Source organism: Hippoglossus stenolepis, chromosome 18 (assembly GCF_022539355.2).
Source record: "Hippoglossus stenolepis isolate QCI-W04-F060 chromosome 18, HSTE1.2, whole genome shotgun sequence".
NCBI classification, from domain to species: domain Eukaryota; kingdom Metazoa; phylum Chordata; class Actinopteri; order Pleuronectiformes; family Pleuronectidae; genus Hippoglossus; species Hippoglossus stenolepis.
In genome coordinates, this window is record NC_061500.1 from 17,092,459 (window position 1) to 17,109,122 (window position 16,664).

Here is a 16,664-nt window from a genome sequence, read left to right on the forward strand (position 1 = left end):
CCTCTGTGAACCTGAAAAGCTTGAAATATACCACAGCAATAAAACACTTCATGAACTCCTGAAGATATTTTTGTACATTCAGTCCACAGTCTGAACCCCTCTAATCGACGACTTAACCTTAACTCCAGTTCATGTGGTGTCACGTGCACTCACAGATAAACTCAGAACAGGCTGTAATTCTACAGCAAGGAACTGATACTCAGCAGCCGCTCTCTTTGTTTCCCCATCTTTACTTTGCCACGTCAAGTAAGATGCAAACTGCATGTAAATTTCAGAATCCTGTGTGCTAAGTCCCAAAACGAGAGTCTTCCTCATGATTCCCTGACTCATCAGTTTGGGAGCAACCACCCGTCTCCACTGGCATCAGGGATTCATTTGCATACAGCTTTGTTTTCAGTCGTTGGATCGCCCTGAGGGGAGCAGGTGGGAGAGCTTGAAACTTCGGCATCGAGCAGAGTTCAGATTCTGAGGAAGACCCATAAAGCATGTAGCAACAGTGGCCCACTAATCTGTTTTTAATAGTTTCTGGAAAACAATGGAGCTCTGGCACAGAGGAGTAACATATCAAGCTTTGGACACACATGTGATACTTTTTAGTAAGATCAATTCATTGTGGGTTTTTCTCTTCATAGACAATAACAAGATTATGTATATATATATATATATATGATATCACCAGACTTTAAGGAGAAAGTGAGACATACATTTTGGTGATTGTGTAAAATTTCTAAACTTAGATCAGCACCCGCCCAAGAATCCAAATTCCATCATAATACACAGTCATTAACACACCCACGCAGTCAGTTGTGCTGGTTAGTGACACAATGCTGGATAAGCATGTTGTGTGAGCAACATATCTCAGAGAAGGGAAAGTACTCGCAGCACAGCAGAGGGCGAATGACAGAGAGTCTAAGACAAACACAGTGGCAGAGATATGGACAAGATGTGTCCAGTCATTGTTCAGTAACATCGCTGCACAGTCAAACTCAGGCTAACAAGACACAGACTTTGTCAGACTTTGGCCACAGTTTGCGTCCATAGTGGCACTACTTCTTCCCAGAGTCGTCACAAAGTCAAACATGAACACACACATGATGTAAATTTGTTTTGATTCACTGATCCAGGGATACTACTGGTGTTCACTGCAAAAACAATCCATAAATTTGCTTAAAAAACAAATCATCAAAACTTGTCTGATAATCATCAGGTTTACAAGGTATCCTATTACGTCAAATTAATACAGTGACAGTTGTCTGTACATCCACAAACACAAACTGCTTAAAGCTAATTTGGCATCTGTTAATGCTGCACAAAAGGCACAAAAAAACAAGCAGCAGTTTGAAAGTTGCTGCTGCTGTGTTGCAATAGCTGCCATTAGGGATGAACGATTAATTGCATTTGCGATAAAATCGTGATATGATAAAAGGCGATTTTCTAACCGCAATGTGCGCGATTACAACATGCGAAAGAGAGTAGGGCACTGGGCTGCATCAACATTTCATGCTGCCCTTTAACCTGTTACAATGGCCTCTGGCTCAACGGAACAGTCAGAAACTGACACAACTGAGACTTTAGTCACGAAGAGGAACAGCACGTCGGTGGTGTGGAATTATTTTGGCTTCAAAAAAGATGATGCTGCGCAGTGTCAGGTGTTGTGCAGAGCATGCCGTGCTACCGTTGCTACTTCACGGGGTAACACTACAAACTTGTTCCAGCACTAAAATACCATAAAACCATGTACGACAATTGTATGGCCAAAATGCCGAGCACCAGTGCGCCAGACAAGCCAAATACCTCAAGACAGGGATCACTGACCGAAATGTTTGATAGTGTCACTCCATATGACCGCAATTCAAAACGGCACGGGGAAATCACTCGGGCGATAACCGAGTTCATTGCTAAAGATATGGTGCCTCTCAGCACGGTGACCAAGCCTGGGTTCACGGCATTGATAAATACGCTTGATAAACGGTACAGTATACCCTCCCGTACATACTTCAGTCAGACTGCAATACCGGAGCTGTACAAAAAGTGCAAAGAGAAAGTCGCCATGAGCTTAAAACAGTGGAGTTTTTGCTACTACTACTGATATGTGGTCAAGCCGCACATCTGAGCCTTACCAGAGTCTTACAGTCCATTTTATTGATGAAGATTTCAACCTCAAAGCTCGCTGCCTACAAGCTGCGTACTTCCCAGACGACCACACAGGGGAAAATATTGCAGCCGTGAATTTGATGAGTTGTTGTATCTGTAGTTAAAAAATATCCATCCATTGTCAGACTGTATTTTAATGCCATTACATGCATTTGTTCAGAAACCACCTTAATGAACAGTATGTCACGTCTTCCTGCTGGGCCGTTAATCAAGTAGGACTGTGACCTGTTGACCCGACCAGGCATGTGTTCACACTGAACCCAGCTCTATGAAGGCTCAGAGACAGTAGAGATTAGCCTGCAGATTTACTTCCCTTTTCAAGCCTCTAATGAAGTAAAACAACAAAGATGGAGTGGAGAAAGAGTGTGGAAAACAGAAGAGTGTGCTGAGGCTGCAGATTTACTGAGTGGTTTAGTGGCTGCTGTAATAATACTTATGCTGGTTGTTAAGCCGCTCTGGGCGGGGGCCTCTCTGGCTGATCCTCTGCCCTCCACAGCCCCCAGATGCAAAGCTAGAGGGTAGCACGGATCGGCTACTACACCATCGCTACCACATGTAGCCTCAGCAACCAATGCTAATGTCATTACAGTGGGCTTAGAAGGGCAGGCTCAATGGAGGACCTCATCGTGCAGTGGTTCTGGGCTCGTTCTCTAGCGCTAACCTTGGCTTTTTCAAACCACAAAAGACGGCATTGTGACTGGTGGAGTGCACTGTAGCGGAGAGGCAGCATGACACAAGTCAAAGTGTGTTCCAGGACACACCAGTAACCAGGCTACAGCGAGGTCTAAACCTACTTAAATCAAGCCCTAAAACAGATGGCAGTGTGTGTGTGTGTGTGTGTGTGTGTGTGTGTGTGTGTGTGTGTGTGTGTGTGTGTGTGTGTGTGTGTGTGTGTGTGTGTGTGTGTGTGTGTGTGTGTGTGTGTGTGTGTGTGTGTGTGTGTGTGTGTGTGTGAGTGTGTTACCTTTATCTGCTGTCTGCGCAGCATTCCCAGCTCCCTCATGTCCCTGAAAGGCTGAAGCAGGTAGTGGTATAGCTGAGTCGTTGCCTCCAGCAGCTCTGCATACGCCTCGTCCTCCTCAGGGTACACCTGCAGCAGCTCCACCATGCTGTCCATGGCTTTGTGCTTGTCCAACACCTGGGACAAGACGCACAGAGATAAAAAAGACACGGTTGGGAAATTGGTGCAGACAAAGATCCACTTCAAACCTGACAAGGCTGGCGTCGTTTCATATTTGTCTATCTACAAATCCAATAAAAACAAATGTCAAAAGATTAGGACTACAGCTCCAGTACTTGTCCATCACAACATTGCAGAGTTATTACTACTTTGGTCCAAAACCCCAAAAGGTTCAGTTTACGATGATATATGACAAAGATGAGCAACAAATCCTGACTCTCATGAGAATAATCTGCAAGTATTTGGTATCGTTTCACTATTTTTGCTTCAAAAGTGATTGAAACACTTAATCAATTTAAAATGTTGACAAGCAACTAATTGATTTATCAGTGTTTCAGCTCCACCAACATTGCGTCAGTCAGTCTCTCAGTACTTTCAGTCTATATGTGGCCTGTGATTCCTATTGAATGATTTAATGTTTGAAATGAAAAAACTGCCTAAAGTCTATTGGCTCCATCTTCTTTGGTGTGAATATTTGAAGGTTTTATGAAATTTCTATAACAGTAAACTGAAAACAATTTGGGCTTTGGTAAAGCCAAACAAGACATCAACTCGTGCTCCAGGATATTACCGAGAGATTTTTATTTATTTAATCAATATATTACAATTTTAAGACATAATTTATAGAGAGAGTAGTTACTGATTAAAGTAATTGTCAATTGTCAACTGTAAAGAGTATGAGAGTGCAGGCACATTGGCGTGTGTGTGTGTGTGTGCGCGTGCGGTGAGGAGTGAGGAGTGATACCATAAAATACATTGTTTGAGTGCAGTACAATGAGAATGAATTGGCCCCAACTGTTGCTGATTCATACCATATGTCCAGCGATCCACAGACTGTGCATTGTTGATGAGATGAGCGTCATCAAAACAGCTATTGTACACACAAACACAATGCAGCTCCCAACTCTCAGAGATCACTGCACCCGATTTATACAGCACAATACACCTCCTTCACGTCTGCTTCATATGATATTGAAATGTACCACCACCCAATCTTCGTCCAGAGCAGTGAATGAAGTGCTCTTCTCTCTATAGATATGAATAGACACTCTTATGTTAACTCCAGGCTGCTTTTCCAAGGCCCTCCATGCTGGGGAGCGGGCTAGACACAGCGCGATTCAGCTCGAACACTGCTCCTACTGTTTACCTTGGGCCTGCGTCTCCGTGGTAACCGCTGACCAAACGTACACCGACTCCCTGCCCCTGCAGTCCATGCCAGCCAGGAAAACCCCTGGGATAATTGAGTCGACTCCTGCCTGGGCACCAGCGAACGAGAGCTTTGCTCTTCATCAACTTGGATTCAAACTAACTTTTAGACATAATTAGAATTAATTGACTGTATTTACATGGTCAAATCTATTTGTTGATGAGGGCCAGAAGGCCTGCGACTGCTTAGTGTGTTGAGCTGCTGAACCAGCAGGATTACACGTCTTAATTCGAGCCAAAACTATTAGTCGATTAAACAAAAGCAAAAATGCCAAACATTCTTTAGTCCCAGCTTCCCAGTGCAGAGGATTTCTGCTTTTCTTTGTCCCAAGTGATTATTAACTAAACATTTACTGGTTCTGGACTGTTAGTAGGACGACAAACAGTCATTTCAATAAGTCAGTTTGGGCCACAAGAAGTTGTGATAGGCAATGTTCACGGTAAAGTAAATAAAGTAAATAACCAGCAGGTTCATCAATCATGCTGAGTGTTTATCATGGGAGGTTACCTTTAAGTTAATTTAACAACATTATTTATTGCTTTTCAGGGTGAAATTATATGTTGTTTCACAAAATAATGGTTTCCAAGCAAACTGTCATTAAACACTATGAAAATAATAGTTCATTGAATGTTGTCAGTTCATGACTAGAGACTTGCAGCACAACATGAGGAACAATTAGCCTCCAAACACCCAGTCTGCAGCCAAAGGCACTACACAGGCTCTTCGACATCGTTCTCTTTTAACAGCCTCTAACGTTGTTTATGTTGTTGTTGTTACTCTTGTAAATTGTAGTCCATTACCCCCGACGGCTGTTCCCACAGTGTGTGATAGTGTGATACAAAAAGTGCTGTACATAGAAGCGCTGTATGAATGCGTGTGTAAATGGGTAAAGGTGATTTTTAGCGTAAAGCGCTTTGAGTGGGTGATTAGACTAGAAACATGTTATCCAGTCCATTTATATAAATGCAGACATTTAACATTTGTTATTAAGCTAAAACACAGAGTTAACTAATCTATTAGTTCATCAACACAAAATTATTTGAAAATCGTCAGTCTGTTTTTTTACAGGGCCCGAGCAGCTACCGCTATATTGCCCCATTGAAAGAAACATAATTTTGTGTGAAAACACGTGAAATGGTTTTCGCGCAAGGGTTCTGCCTGATTGACTTGATAGCGCTCCCTAAAGTGCAGCCCCCTGTTTTACCAAAATTCATGAAAATCATATGCATCATGCCCAGACGTACAAAAACGTCTGAGGACCCATATTCCAAACCCAAAAGTAAGTCAGCCATTTGGATTAAGTAGTTTTTGCTTGTTTTTTGCTATTTGCAGACGTTCTACTTTAACGAACTAGAAAACAACCTCGACAATGAAAAGTTGTGCTAATCGTGTGATTTCCTTTAACAGCATGCCCGTCGCCATATCGCCATGAAACATGAAACAAGACTTAACATGTTTGATGACCTGGCGTGACCATATTTATATGTTAATATTCAACATAATCATCGCACTACCAACTAGCAACAGGATGCACACCTCAACAGGATGTGACTTTAACTGCTTCGTGCACCGTGTAAACGCATAACGCAATGCCAAGCCATGTCAACCAACCCAGCATAGCAGCATATTATCTCTTAAATCACCAATGACATCCCAAACAAATACAGACCAGAACTGCTGAATTAAAGCAGTGAGTGTGCGTACTTATTTTTCACTTTTCCAACTTATTTGAAAGATGTCACAGAAATAAATAAATGTTCATGTGCTAAATTTAGCTAAGTCTACAGATTGCTCTCCAATGTGCAATGAGATCGTAATTACAGGATGTTGTGAGTGATTTGAGCTACAGTGTAGCCGGTACAGCCCTGTCATCAGAACTCACTCTTCCAGTTTGTCACAGCTAAATCTGCTCTGCCTTGCTGGAGCACTTCTCTCTCTGGCTTTTAATTGAAACATCTCACAGGAGGAACACGCCTCCACTGTGATCTGAGCAGACACAAAAAGCTCTTTGGAAACTGAATGCGAAGAGTCGACAAAAGCAAAGTAAGTCTACAAGGGAATGCCAGTTATGTTTTCCACCAATAACGCTCAGTGGCCAGGTTCTTTGCAGAACGGCCGCCAGTTGAGAATCAACGGAGCTCAGAACTGCTGCCACAAATTCTTTCAGCAACGTGGTTTATTTCTGTACAACAATATCATGTTATGATCAGAGTGGACCAGAGAGATCAGTCAATACAGCACCAGACGCAGGAGCATGCAACGCACTCACTGGGTTGTGGTTTGTTCTGCCTTGGATCACTGTCAGCAGGTACTCGCCACCATTGACCGCCAGCACTCCACAAGCCTCTGTTGTTTTGGGGATGCTTTATCTGAGTCATATGGCCACAATAACCATCTGATCTGGCCCTTGTCAAACTGGCTTAGGGCAACTGTTCCCTTAACTTCTAATATATTCCCACACCTTGAGATGTGAAACTCATACAGGAAAATCTACATGAATCACTTCATCTGTAAGTGGGCATCATGTTTTGGCTCATCATTGTACTACAGGTATTTTTGCTGGTGCAGATCAAGTACAATGGTAATAACAGTACCTGTAGATGACAGCTCAAAGATACCCTCAGGTGATGGTTTACTACACCACTTGGAAACTTGTGTAGTCTAATATAAATGTACTGCAATACATCCTCACTGAATCGAGGATATAATGTTAGGTTTTAGTTGATACTGTTTTAGAGAGGTATTGATTCCAGTGCATGATTTCTTTGGAGGATGCAGTTTGTGATGCTGCTCAACTAAATTGCATTATACTGAGGTGTTTTTGATAATTGATATAAATGGGGCGAGCTTAATATTAGAACCACCTCTGGGTCCAATGCAACACAATTCAACATCACCTCACACTGCAGCCTTTGTAATGAGGGATGAGGTAAACTATGAGGGATGTGCATTTAAATATGTCAAGTTAAAGTCTAGAAACTCATAATATGTTCTGTTTTCTAGGGTTTTATAGACCAAGTGATCAATTGTGAATAATCTGCAGATTAATCTATAATGAAAAGAAGTCTCTGAAGCCCTGAAGTGCATGGACAGCTGTTACAGGCCAAGTTGACATTAACTGACTTGTGTTTGATGCCAAACACTGTAGTGTAAACCATCAAGCCTGTTTTAATCATGCTGTTCAACTTTATCCTGCCTGCATAACAGTTTAGTTAATGTTTCATCATTTTTCATTACGCTTTACATGGCCATTACCAACAAAGAGCTTGCAGCATGTCAGGTTTACCGTAAGGGAGCTGTTTGTGTGTAAAGACAGGCCACAGATAAAAACTGTGTCTGTGGTCAATGATTAACAGACGGATGCCCTACATCTTATGACTGTTTTCCACAGTCTGTCCTGCATATTTGGTCCCAGCCATAATCACACATCACAGAGTCAGGAGACTGAGGCTGCAGTGAAAAGTTGTGGTCAGGGCACAACAGTGGTTCTCCACCTGCCACACACACACACACACACACACACACACACACACACACACACACACACACACACACACACACACACACACACACACACACACACACACACACACACACACACACACACACACCTTTTCTTCACGTTGTGAGATACAGTGTTTTTTGACAGGGAACAATTAATGGATCTTGATGAAAAACATCAGGCATATTAATGGGAATGATATAAGAGTGCGTGCGATTTGGTATGGAGACAAATAAAAATCAGGACCAAGCAGTTTAAAATGCGGTTTCAGAAGGGGACTGTTAGGTCTTGGCGGAGGTTTGTGCCATTCTAGTTCAAATATCAAAAGCACTTGCCATTTAGGTTTGTATAGATTCATCAGTGCAGCTCGACAGTATATTAACGAGTAACCTCTCATATTTCTGTAACTCAGGTCAAATGCATAAAAACCCTGAGTCCACCTTCCCAGAGGTAAAACGCGCGTGTGTGTGTGTGTGTGCGCGCGCGCGCGCGTGCGTGCGTGCGTGCCCTCATTTTCTTCCCATCGCAACATTCCAATAAATCTAGACTCTGGCCTCCAAACTAGTGGGACCAGGTCAGTGTTTGGCTTATAATATTACCTACAGTCCAGGGTTATCAAGAATGGACTCAGTGACCAGGAAATTGGAAAATGGAGGCACGCGCACTCTATTAAAACTGTCTTGTTGTTCACACTTCAGCAGAGCGGTATTATTTAACTCTATGGTAACTTCTGAGGCTGTAGTCGTTAGTGGCTGGGCTGGCTTGCCTTAAATTACAATGTGTTTCTAACTTTGTGTTCACATGAAAATGGTGAGACAAAAATATTAAATAGACATCTAATAAACAACGAGACAAGATACGAAGACAAATATGTCTCTGTTGTTTACTATGACTGCAACTAACGAGTTTTCCAAACAACAAGAAGACGTTTTCAGAAGATTAAGATACTTCAGATTACATTACTACATTACTCAACTTCCCATTTTATCCTTGTTTTGACCAATTCTCCACAGAGAATCCAGGAAACTCAACAACAATAACAGGGGCCATTTCCTTCAGAGATGTGTGTGCAAGAAGAGCTCTGTTACACCGCATACAACTGTATAGTTATTATGAAGGTTACAGTTTGCAACCACACGTTTGTTGAGGGTGTTGGCAAGACTTTAGACAGACCACCACGAAGTGCAACCTCAATAACAAGAATAAAGTTAGATTAAAGTGAGCATCATTATCTCGGCGAAGGGAACATTTATGGCTGAGCTATTGTCTGGGATTAAACTATATTTAACCAGTGTACCTAATAAAGTGGCCTCTGAGTGTATAAGTGAGACATTGTGTATTTTTTTTAAACACTCTCTTCCTGGTTACTTACCCTGCTGTTTGTTCTTTGTGTGTTAATCTGCTGAACAAAACAACAGAGCAGGTGAAAGACTTTGCCTGCTGCTCAGTCTCCTCCCTGCTGATCATCATGACCCAGCTTGTGTTTACACTTCATAGTATTAGTAGTAGCTTCCACTATGCTCTGGTAGGATTTGTCAATGGTACCCGACAATGGGCATAAATGAAAAACATTTGTCAGCTTGTCGCACGCTTGCTGAGCTGAATGTGCGTCTCCAGCTTTGTGGACCAACAACTGAAACAGTCCCAACAGCTGTGCTGACGCGTCACTTCAGTAACTCCACCTCGGATCGTTCTCCCCCCGTGTTTCTGCGCGACTCCCTTCACACTGCCCAGCCAACTGGAGTGTGATGTCTGGCCAGGGCCGATCATATTACAGGCCTGTGAACTCGCAGCAACAGATGGTTTAACACAGGAGGGGGGGGGGAGGAGGAGGAGGAGGAGAATGAGCTGACCAAGAGGCACAATTATGCTCTGAAAACGACAGACTGCATGGGACCAGTTATCTGCAGGTTCCTCCAAGTGAAAGTTAAGACTTCTTACATATCAAAGTCACAGAATGTCATCTAACACCTGTCTCGTGATCGTGAAGGATATCAATGAAAACCAGTAGAACCACCCCAGAATTAAAGTGCACATTGTCTTTCAGTGCTTCTGAATAATTACTCCTCATGTTATGTATTAATCACTAAATATAGGGATTCAACTGATGATTCATTTCATTACTGATTACTCTGAAGATGGTTCTCATACAATTTGTCAATAATATATATATATTTTTTAATGCAAGTGCCATTTGAAGTTCCTCTCATCCCAAGGTGACAACTTCCACTGACTTGCTTTGACTGGTCTAACATCCAAAACCCAAATATATCGAGTTCCAAGTCATATATAACAAAGAAAAACTAAATATTCATGTTTAAGAAGCTAGAACCAGCAAATGTTTGGTACTATATTTGGTACTAGTCTATTTGCAGATTTACTTTCTGTCCATCGCCTAAATCAATAAATCGTTTCAGCTCCAGTGGATCTGGATGAGCAGCAAAAAAGCCGGATGAATGAATGGATGTGTTCACACGTGGATTTTGAACAGAGTCAGAGGTATGGGACAACAGTAATGGAGATTTTTTTAGTTTTTGTCAATAATCACATACTATATATTTATTATAGCTTGTGTTTTGGGTTAGGGTTGTGGTATTAGGATATGTTTTTAACTTTTTAAATACCTCTTTGTGCCTTTGTGATGCTTCCTGTTTGTAAAGATCAACAATGTCGGTGGGTTTCCTGTCATTTCCTAAACGACTTTAAATAGCGTACGTGTGCTTTTAGAAACTCTCAACATCATGTGTTACACACTAAACATCTTCTCCTCGCATCGGATGTACTTTGAAATGCAGATCTCACCTCTTGCATGCGTCTCTTGGCCCGGTCCTGCGCGTCCTCGAAGCCCTTCTGCCTCAGCTCGCTCAGGCTCTCGTAGTACTCCTCCGTGTCGTCGCCCCCGGAGAAAAGCACCTGCGACAGGATCTTCCAGCCGCAGGTGTCCAGGGCATGACCCAGGTACACCTGCAGCTGGTAGCACAGGGCCTCGGTCTCCCGCTGCGACACCCCGGTGGAACCGAAGAGCACCGTCCAAACTCCGGTCGGCTCCTCCGGGAAACACGGCAGACACGGCTCCAGGTCCGAGTTGACGGAGCACAGCAGGAGGTGGGCCGCCCTCAGGTCCTGGAAGGAGAACAGCCCGGCCCAGCTGAAGTCCTCGCGGCCGCCGGCGTCACCGTCCCCTGGGTCGGAGTCATCCGGAGACAGCAGGACATCCACGGGCTCCAGGATCTCGATGTCCATCACCTTGGGAGTCACGATGTCCCAGGACCCTAACGTGTGGCTGATACACTCTAATGTCTGTGAGCCACCGGCTTTTAAAGCCTTCTTATCCCCGGCACCGGGCTTTGTTGTGGGCTTCCCTTTGGGGACGGAGTGGGGTCTAACTTTAGCCTCGTCTCTCCTCTTGGTGCCTGGACTTTTAGCGTGCTTTTCTGCCCCGGAGGCTCCGGGGGCAGGAGGCACAGCGGCGCCGGGGCTGAAGTCGAGCAGCGGGTCCAGGAAAGTGGCCCGTCTCTGCACGGTTCTGTTGTGGCAGGTTATGGCGAACTTCCCCTCGACGTCGTTCCAGGCCACGATGAAAGCGAATTTGTGCCTCTCTCTTTCGTCGAAGAGCCGGGGTCGGACGGACACCCACCCGGACTCCAAGTTGTCCTCCATGGTGAATGACATCTCATCCAGCCAGTGGAGAGGAGACGAGCAGATTAAAACGTTAGCTAGAAGAAGAAAAAAATGTCGAGGCTAAAGGGCTTCGGCTAGCGAGCTAACGACAGGCGCCAGCCCGGAGAGCAGCACCGGAGCAGAGGCGAGTAGACCCGCTGAAATGAAGCGGCGACACACAAAGGGACTCCGGCTTTGTTTACCCGCTGCCAGCTGCGTGTGAGCGGAGGAGAGCGCCGCTGACGTCGCTGTCCGCTCCGGAGGCTCCGGGGTCCAGGCGCGGGGGAGAAGTTCACCGGACACCGCGGTGCGAACGCAGCGGGCGACTCTGCTTCATTTCGGGGCAGATGCTCGAGGGGAGGTCGGTTGTCATGACGCCTGTCCGCTCACCTGGCCGCCGCCGCCGGGGCTCGGTCTCAACAACGACGCGGACCGGGATCGTTCCTTTGTCCGCTCGCTCACAATGCGACCGCGCGCTGTCACGTGTGACTCTGTGTTTACAAGCAGTCAAGGTGCGTGCGTGCGCGTGTGTCAAATCCGGGGAGGGATTTCACTGCTGCACCCCCCCTCTCCTCGTCCCACACGATGCCTTCACTGACATGATGAAAATAAGAAAAACTGAGGACTGTTCAAAATGTCGTTTGCTGTATGAGGTGAGGTGAGACGGGACAAGACTAAACGAGACTAGACAAGACAAGACAAGACAGGTCAAGAAAGGACAGGTCAAGACAGGACAGGTCAAGACAAGACAAGACAAGTCAAGACAGGACAAGACAAGACAAGACAGGACAGGACAGGACAGGACAAGTCAAGACAGGACAAGTCAAGACAGGACAAGTCAAGACAGGTCAACAGGACAGGTCAAGACAAGTCAAGACAGGACAGGTAAACAGGACATAAGACAAGACAGGTCCAGACAGGACAAGACAAGTCAAGACAGGTCAAGACAGGACAGGTCAAGACAGACAAGTCAAGACAAGACAAGACAAGACAAGACAAGACAGGACAGGACAAGTCAAGACAGGACAAGTCAAGACAGGTCAACAGGACAGGTCAAGACAGGACAAGTCAAGACCAGACTAAACAAGACAAGACAAGACAAGTCAAGACAGGACAGGTCAAGACAGGACAGGTTAAGACAGGACAGGTCCAGACAGGACAAGTCAAGACAAGACAAGTCAAGACAGGTCAAGACAGGACAAGTCAAGACAGGACAGGTCAAGACTGGACAAGACAAGACAAGACAAGACAAGACAAGTCAAGACAGGACAAGACAGGAAGTCAAGACAGAGACAGGACAGGACAGGTCAAGACTGGACAAGACAAGACAAGACAAGACAAGACAGGACAGGACAAGACAGGTCAAGAAAGGACAAGTCAAGACAGGACAGGACAAGACAAGACAAGACAAGATAAGACAAACGAGATGAAACAAGACAAAAAAAGACAAAACAAACAAAACAAAACAGACACATAAGATAAGACGAGACAAGAGTTTATTAACCCAGAAGGAAATTATTGTGCCAGTATCAAAATAAATATAAGTACAGACAATAACACAATTGAGTCTAAATAATTTAAGTGAGAATAAGAATAAAAAGTATTAAATGTATTATAAGTAAAAAATAAAACGATGAAGTAAATGCAGAATCAGAGCCTAATAGAGATGAAAATAGAAATGAGAAAAAATAAGTAAGTTGTATGAGGCAGTGAACTCATTTAAACTAAAGGAGCAGTGATAATTGGAGTAATTACATAATATGATGGAAAAACAATAATATTACACATGAATACTAATATTGCACATTATATTTGACACAATATGATGAAAAAACATACGTTGTATTACACATGAAACTAACTGAGTAATATTTCACTATTATTATAAGTGTCCGATTGTAAGTGGTTGAAGGTTTTTGATCACTTTTGTATTAAAAGGGTGTATACAAATCTAATTGTGGGTGGAACTACCAGGGGTGAGGCCAGAGTAACACGATTATAGCCAGCAACATAATATAAATAGGCTATTGTACATTCATTTTCATGCAAAAATCTGGCTTTGAATTCGAGTCATGGCATGTTTTTTATATTTTCCAGAATGTGCCTCAAGTTTCCCAGACGACATGAAGGCACCACAACGGTCCCTTTACTTCAGACTTTAATAAATCAAACGTCAGTCCCTGAGGCAAACAACAGACACGGATAATACACACATTGTGTTTTCTCTGTCAGTCATTCCACGCTGATGATCGCATAATATCTTAATTTGCCTCCATTGTGGCTCTTTCTTTGTTTCAGTCTCGTCCTTCTGGTTCCCGCAGACGTGCACGAGGAGCATAAACATCTGCACGTGGGCAAATCCATGACGCAAGCACGCAGGGAACGATGCTGTACGGAAACCCGACTCAGACAAAAGACAGTTGAACATAAACAAAGGGAGAAATGTCGCTCTACACCATGCTATAAAAAACAACAAATATATCTGTATTCATATCCATATTGAGCTTACTCTGGAAAAGACAGTGATATGACCACGTACTTGTTTGAAAGATTAGTGTCAATAAAATGTTAAGTAAATACAATCCTGTTCAGGAGGTGGGATTTTATTTGTTTTTAGTCACAGTCCAAGGAGAATGAAGCCAAATAATAAGGAAAACCCGAGCCAAGTGCAACACCATTATTTTATTTTGTGGACGTGGATGTCACCAGTGTTGCTCACATCTTCTTCTGTTATCTTCACATGTGAGTCTTTTCAGCTGCTCTGTCCTGGAGGGGCTTTTGTTGCTGTCTGTGTGTTTGGGCTCATGCTGATGTTGGAAAATCCCTCTCCTGCCAAGCCTATTGAGTCCACGACTCATCTTCTCATTCAGCAACTCTTCATGCCATCTTGCATTCTAAGGGAGATCTATAAACCCCTCACTCATGCAGCCCCCACGTCAGTTCCCTCCCCCTCCGTCATGTTTCACAGTCGGCACACTGGGGTCGCCGGTCGTGGTCAGATCCAAGCCAAACACACTGGAACCCGTCTGATCTAGACAAATTCATTTCTTGGTTTCCTCTGACCAGAGGATGTGCTGCCAGTATCCTGCAGGCCTCTTTTCATTTCTTTGGTGAAGTTTCATCTTGCAGTTATGTGGTGGTCGTGAGCAATGCTTCTGTCCAATCTCCTTTATCTTCCACAGTATGACCGGTAGCCTCGTGATGTTCTCGAATCCTCTTCAGTCTTCGTGAAGTCTCAGTCTGGTTTATTACATTATCCGACCGCTCCATACCACGTGGAGCCATGTTGCACTCGTCTCAACCCAGGACAAAACGGAGGAAGCTGTGGCAATGACAGGTTCTGTTATAACCTTTAACCTTAACTGGAAGCCACAGGCACAATCACTTGCATTGAGGTTGAACTAATGGTATATATCATCAATGTCGATCTAACCCTTTTGTTTGTCATCATACATAGGATCAAATTCCCTTCAGTTAAATTTATAGGTCGATACAATTTGACTGATGAATGCTTGATGAAAAACAGTCAGGCACATTTAGAAGACTGGTATATATGATGATATTTAGTGTAGCTTGACTGTTGGGCCTTCTTGCGGAGGTATGTATGTAGCTGCAAGATGTTATAAGTGAATTGCATTTTGCGTTAATCAAATCTACAAAACGGAGGCCGAGAGCAGTTACTGTCATTTATTCAGTTGTGGGATGAAGCAAAAAGGGTGGTGGTTTCTTCAAAAGCACGTTTTTAATTCTCTTGTACATTTTAGTCATGTTAGTGAGTCTCTCTGAAAAATGTGAGCCTATAAATATGGCTTATGTGTTGTTATTCACTTAAAGATGGCTGGCTGATGAAGATATTATGCCTGTTTAATTTAATTCATGAATCCAAATCACTGGTATGAAGTGCTTTTCAATTTCGTTTTATGAAAAGAATAAGAAATAAAGACGCAGTTACTTTTGATATTGGCAGAAAATATGAACATAAATGTGTCTCCTGTCTTTTGGACTGCAGCCTCTTGGGTTAACAATGAAAGCACGTTAAAAGAAGACTAGGAAATGTTTTAAATGTCGTTCCCAGGGTGAAAGTCATGCTTTATTTTTATTAATTTATTAAAGTCCACCAGGGGCGTAAGACCACATCCTCATATTCCCATGTCTCTGTGTATAGACGCAGGATGTCAGCTGAGGAAACACAGGAAATCAAAAGTCCCTTTGGACCTTCAGTATAAAAACCCACATGCAAGTAAATCGTTACCATAGTAATTAATCTCTGGGAAAGAAAAGATAGAGCAGTGACAATCTAGACTTTAAACTGACATGTTTGGGTTTATTCACAAAGACTTGGGACTCTACAGGCTTTCTGTCCAGCCCAATACAACACCTGGTGACTTTAACACCGTCAGCCATTAGAGCTTAACATACAATCACCTGTATGGTAATAAAAAACCTACTTACTTCTACATACTGATTTGATTTAAAATAAATATTTCATAGAATTACTTCATTATAACTCAATTTTTATTCTGTCATTATTATTTTGACCACTAGATGACAGCAGCAGTTCTTGGTCAAGTTTCAATTTGGACTCGCTTTGTCTTATCTGAAATAAAGGCGTGCAATGCTGCCACCTTGTGTTTGTTAAACTAAAGAACAGGACATTTGGTTGAATAAAACAAAGTACAAGGATCAATTTGACCTGTTGAAGTCTCCAGCGCTCAGTTCTTCTCATATGAATAACAGAATAGCTTACCACTCCATATTAGATCTGCCCCCCCCCCCTCTCTAGCACACTTTAAATCATTGTTAAAAACACCATCTCTTCTATTTGCCCTTCTTTTGGAATTGAGAACTTTTTTATCCCAGCAGATTTGATTTTATTCTATTTTCTTTTATCTTTTATTTTTACTGTTGGTATTTTGATGTATTGCTTGTTGCTGTCTCCTTGTTGTATCTTTTACCCTGTG

General features: G+C 43.2%; 1 protein-coding gene and 1 long non-coding RNA gene across 2 annotated transcripts in view; one reads left to right on the top strand and one right to left on the bottom strand.

The window, feature by feature from the left end:
* jmy (junction mediating and regulatory protein, p53 cofactor) overlaps positions 1 to 12,201 on the bottom strand; it is a 28,407-nt gene extending 16,206 nt beyond the window's left edge. Inside the window, exons 1-2 of the mRNA XM_035184484.2 lie at positions 10,846 to 12,201; positions 3,119 to 3,292 (exon numbers count right to left, since the gene is read on the bottom strand). Coding sequence (XP_035040375.2) covers positions 3,119 to 3,292; positions 10,846 to 11,715 — 1,044 coding nt within the window. The 5' untranslated portion in view covers positions 11,716 to 12,201. The remainder of the gene's footprint in view (positions 1 to 3,118; positions 3,293 to 10,845) is intronic.
* Positions 12,202 to 12,216: 15 nt separating this feature from the next.
* LOC118125665 lies at positions 12,217 to 15,133 on the top strand. The gene is made up of 3 exons (XR_004698874.2): positions 12,217 to 12,356; positions 13,801 to 13,875; positions 14,002 to 15,133. It is a non-coding gene; the product is annotated as an uncharacterized LOC118125665 (long non-coding RNA).
* Positions 15,134 to 16,664: the final 1,531 nt, after the last annotated feature.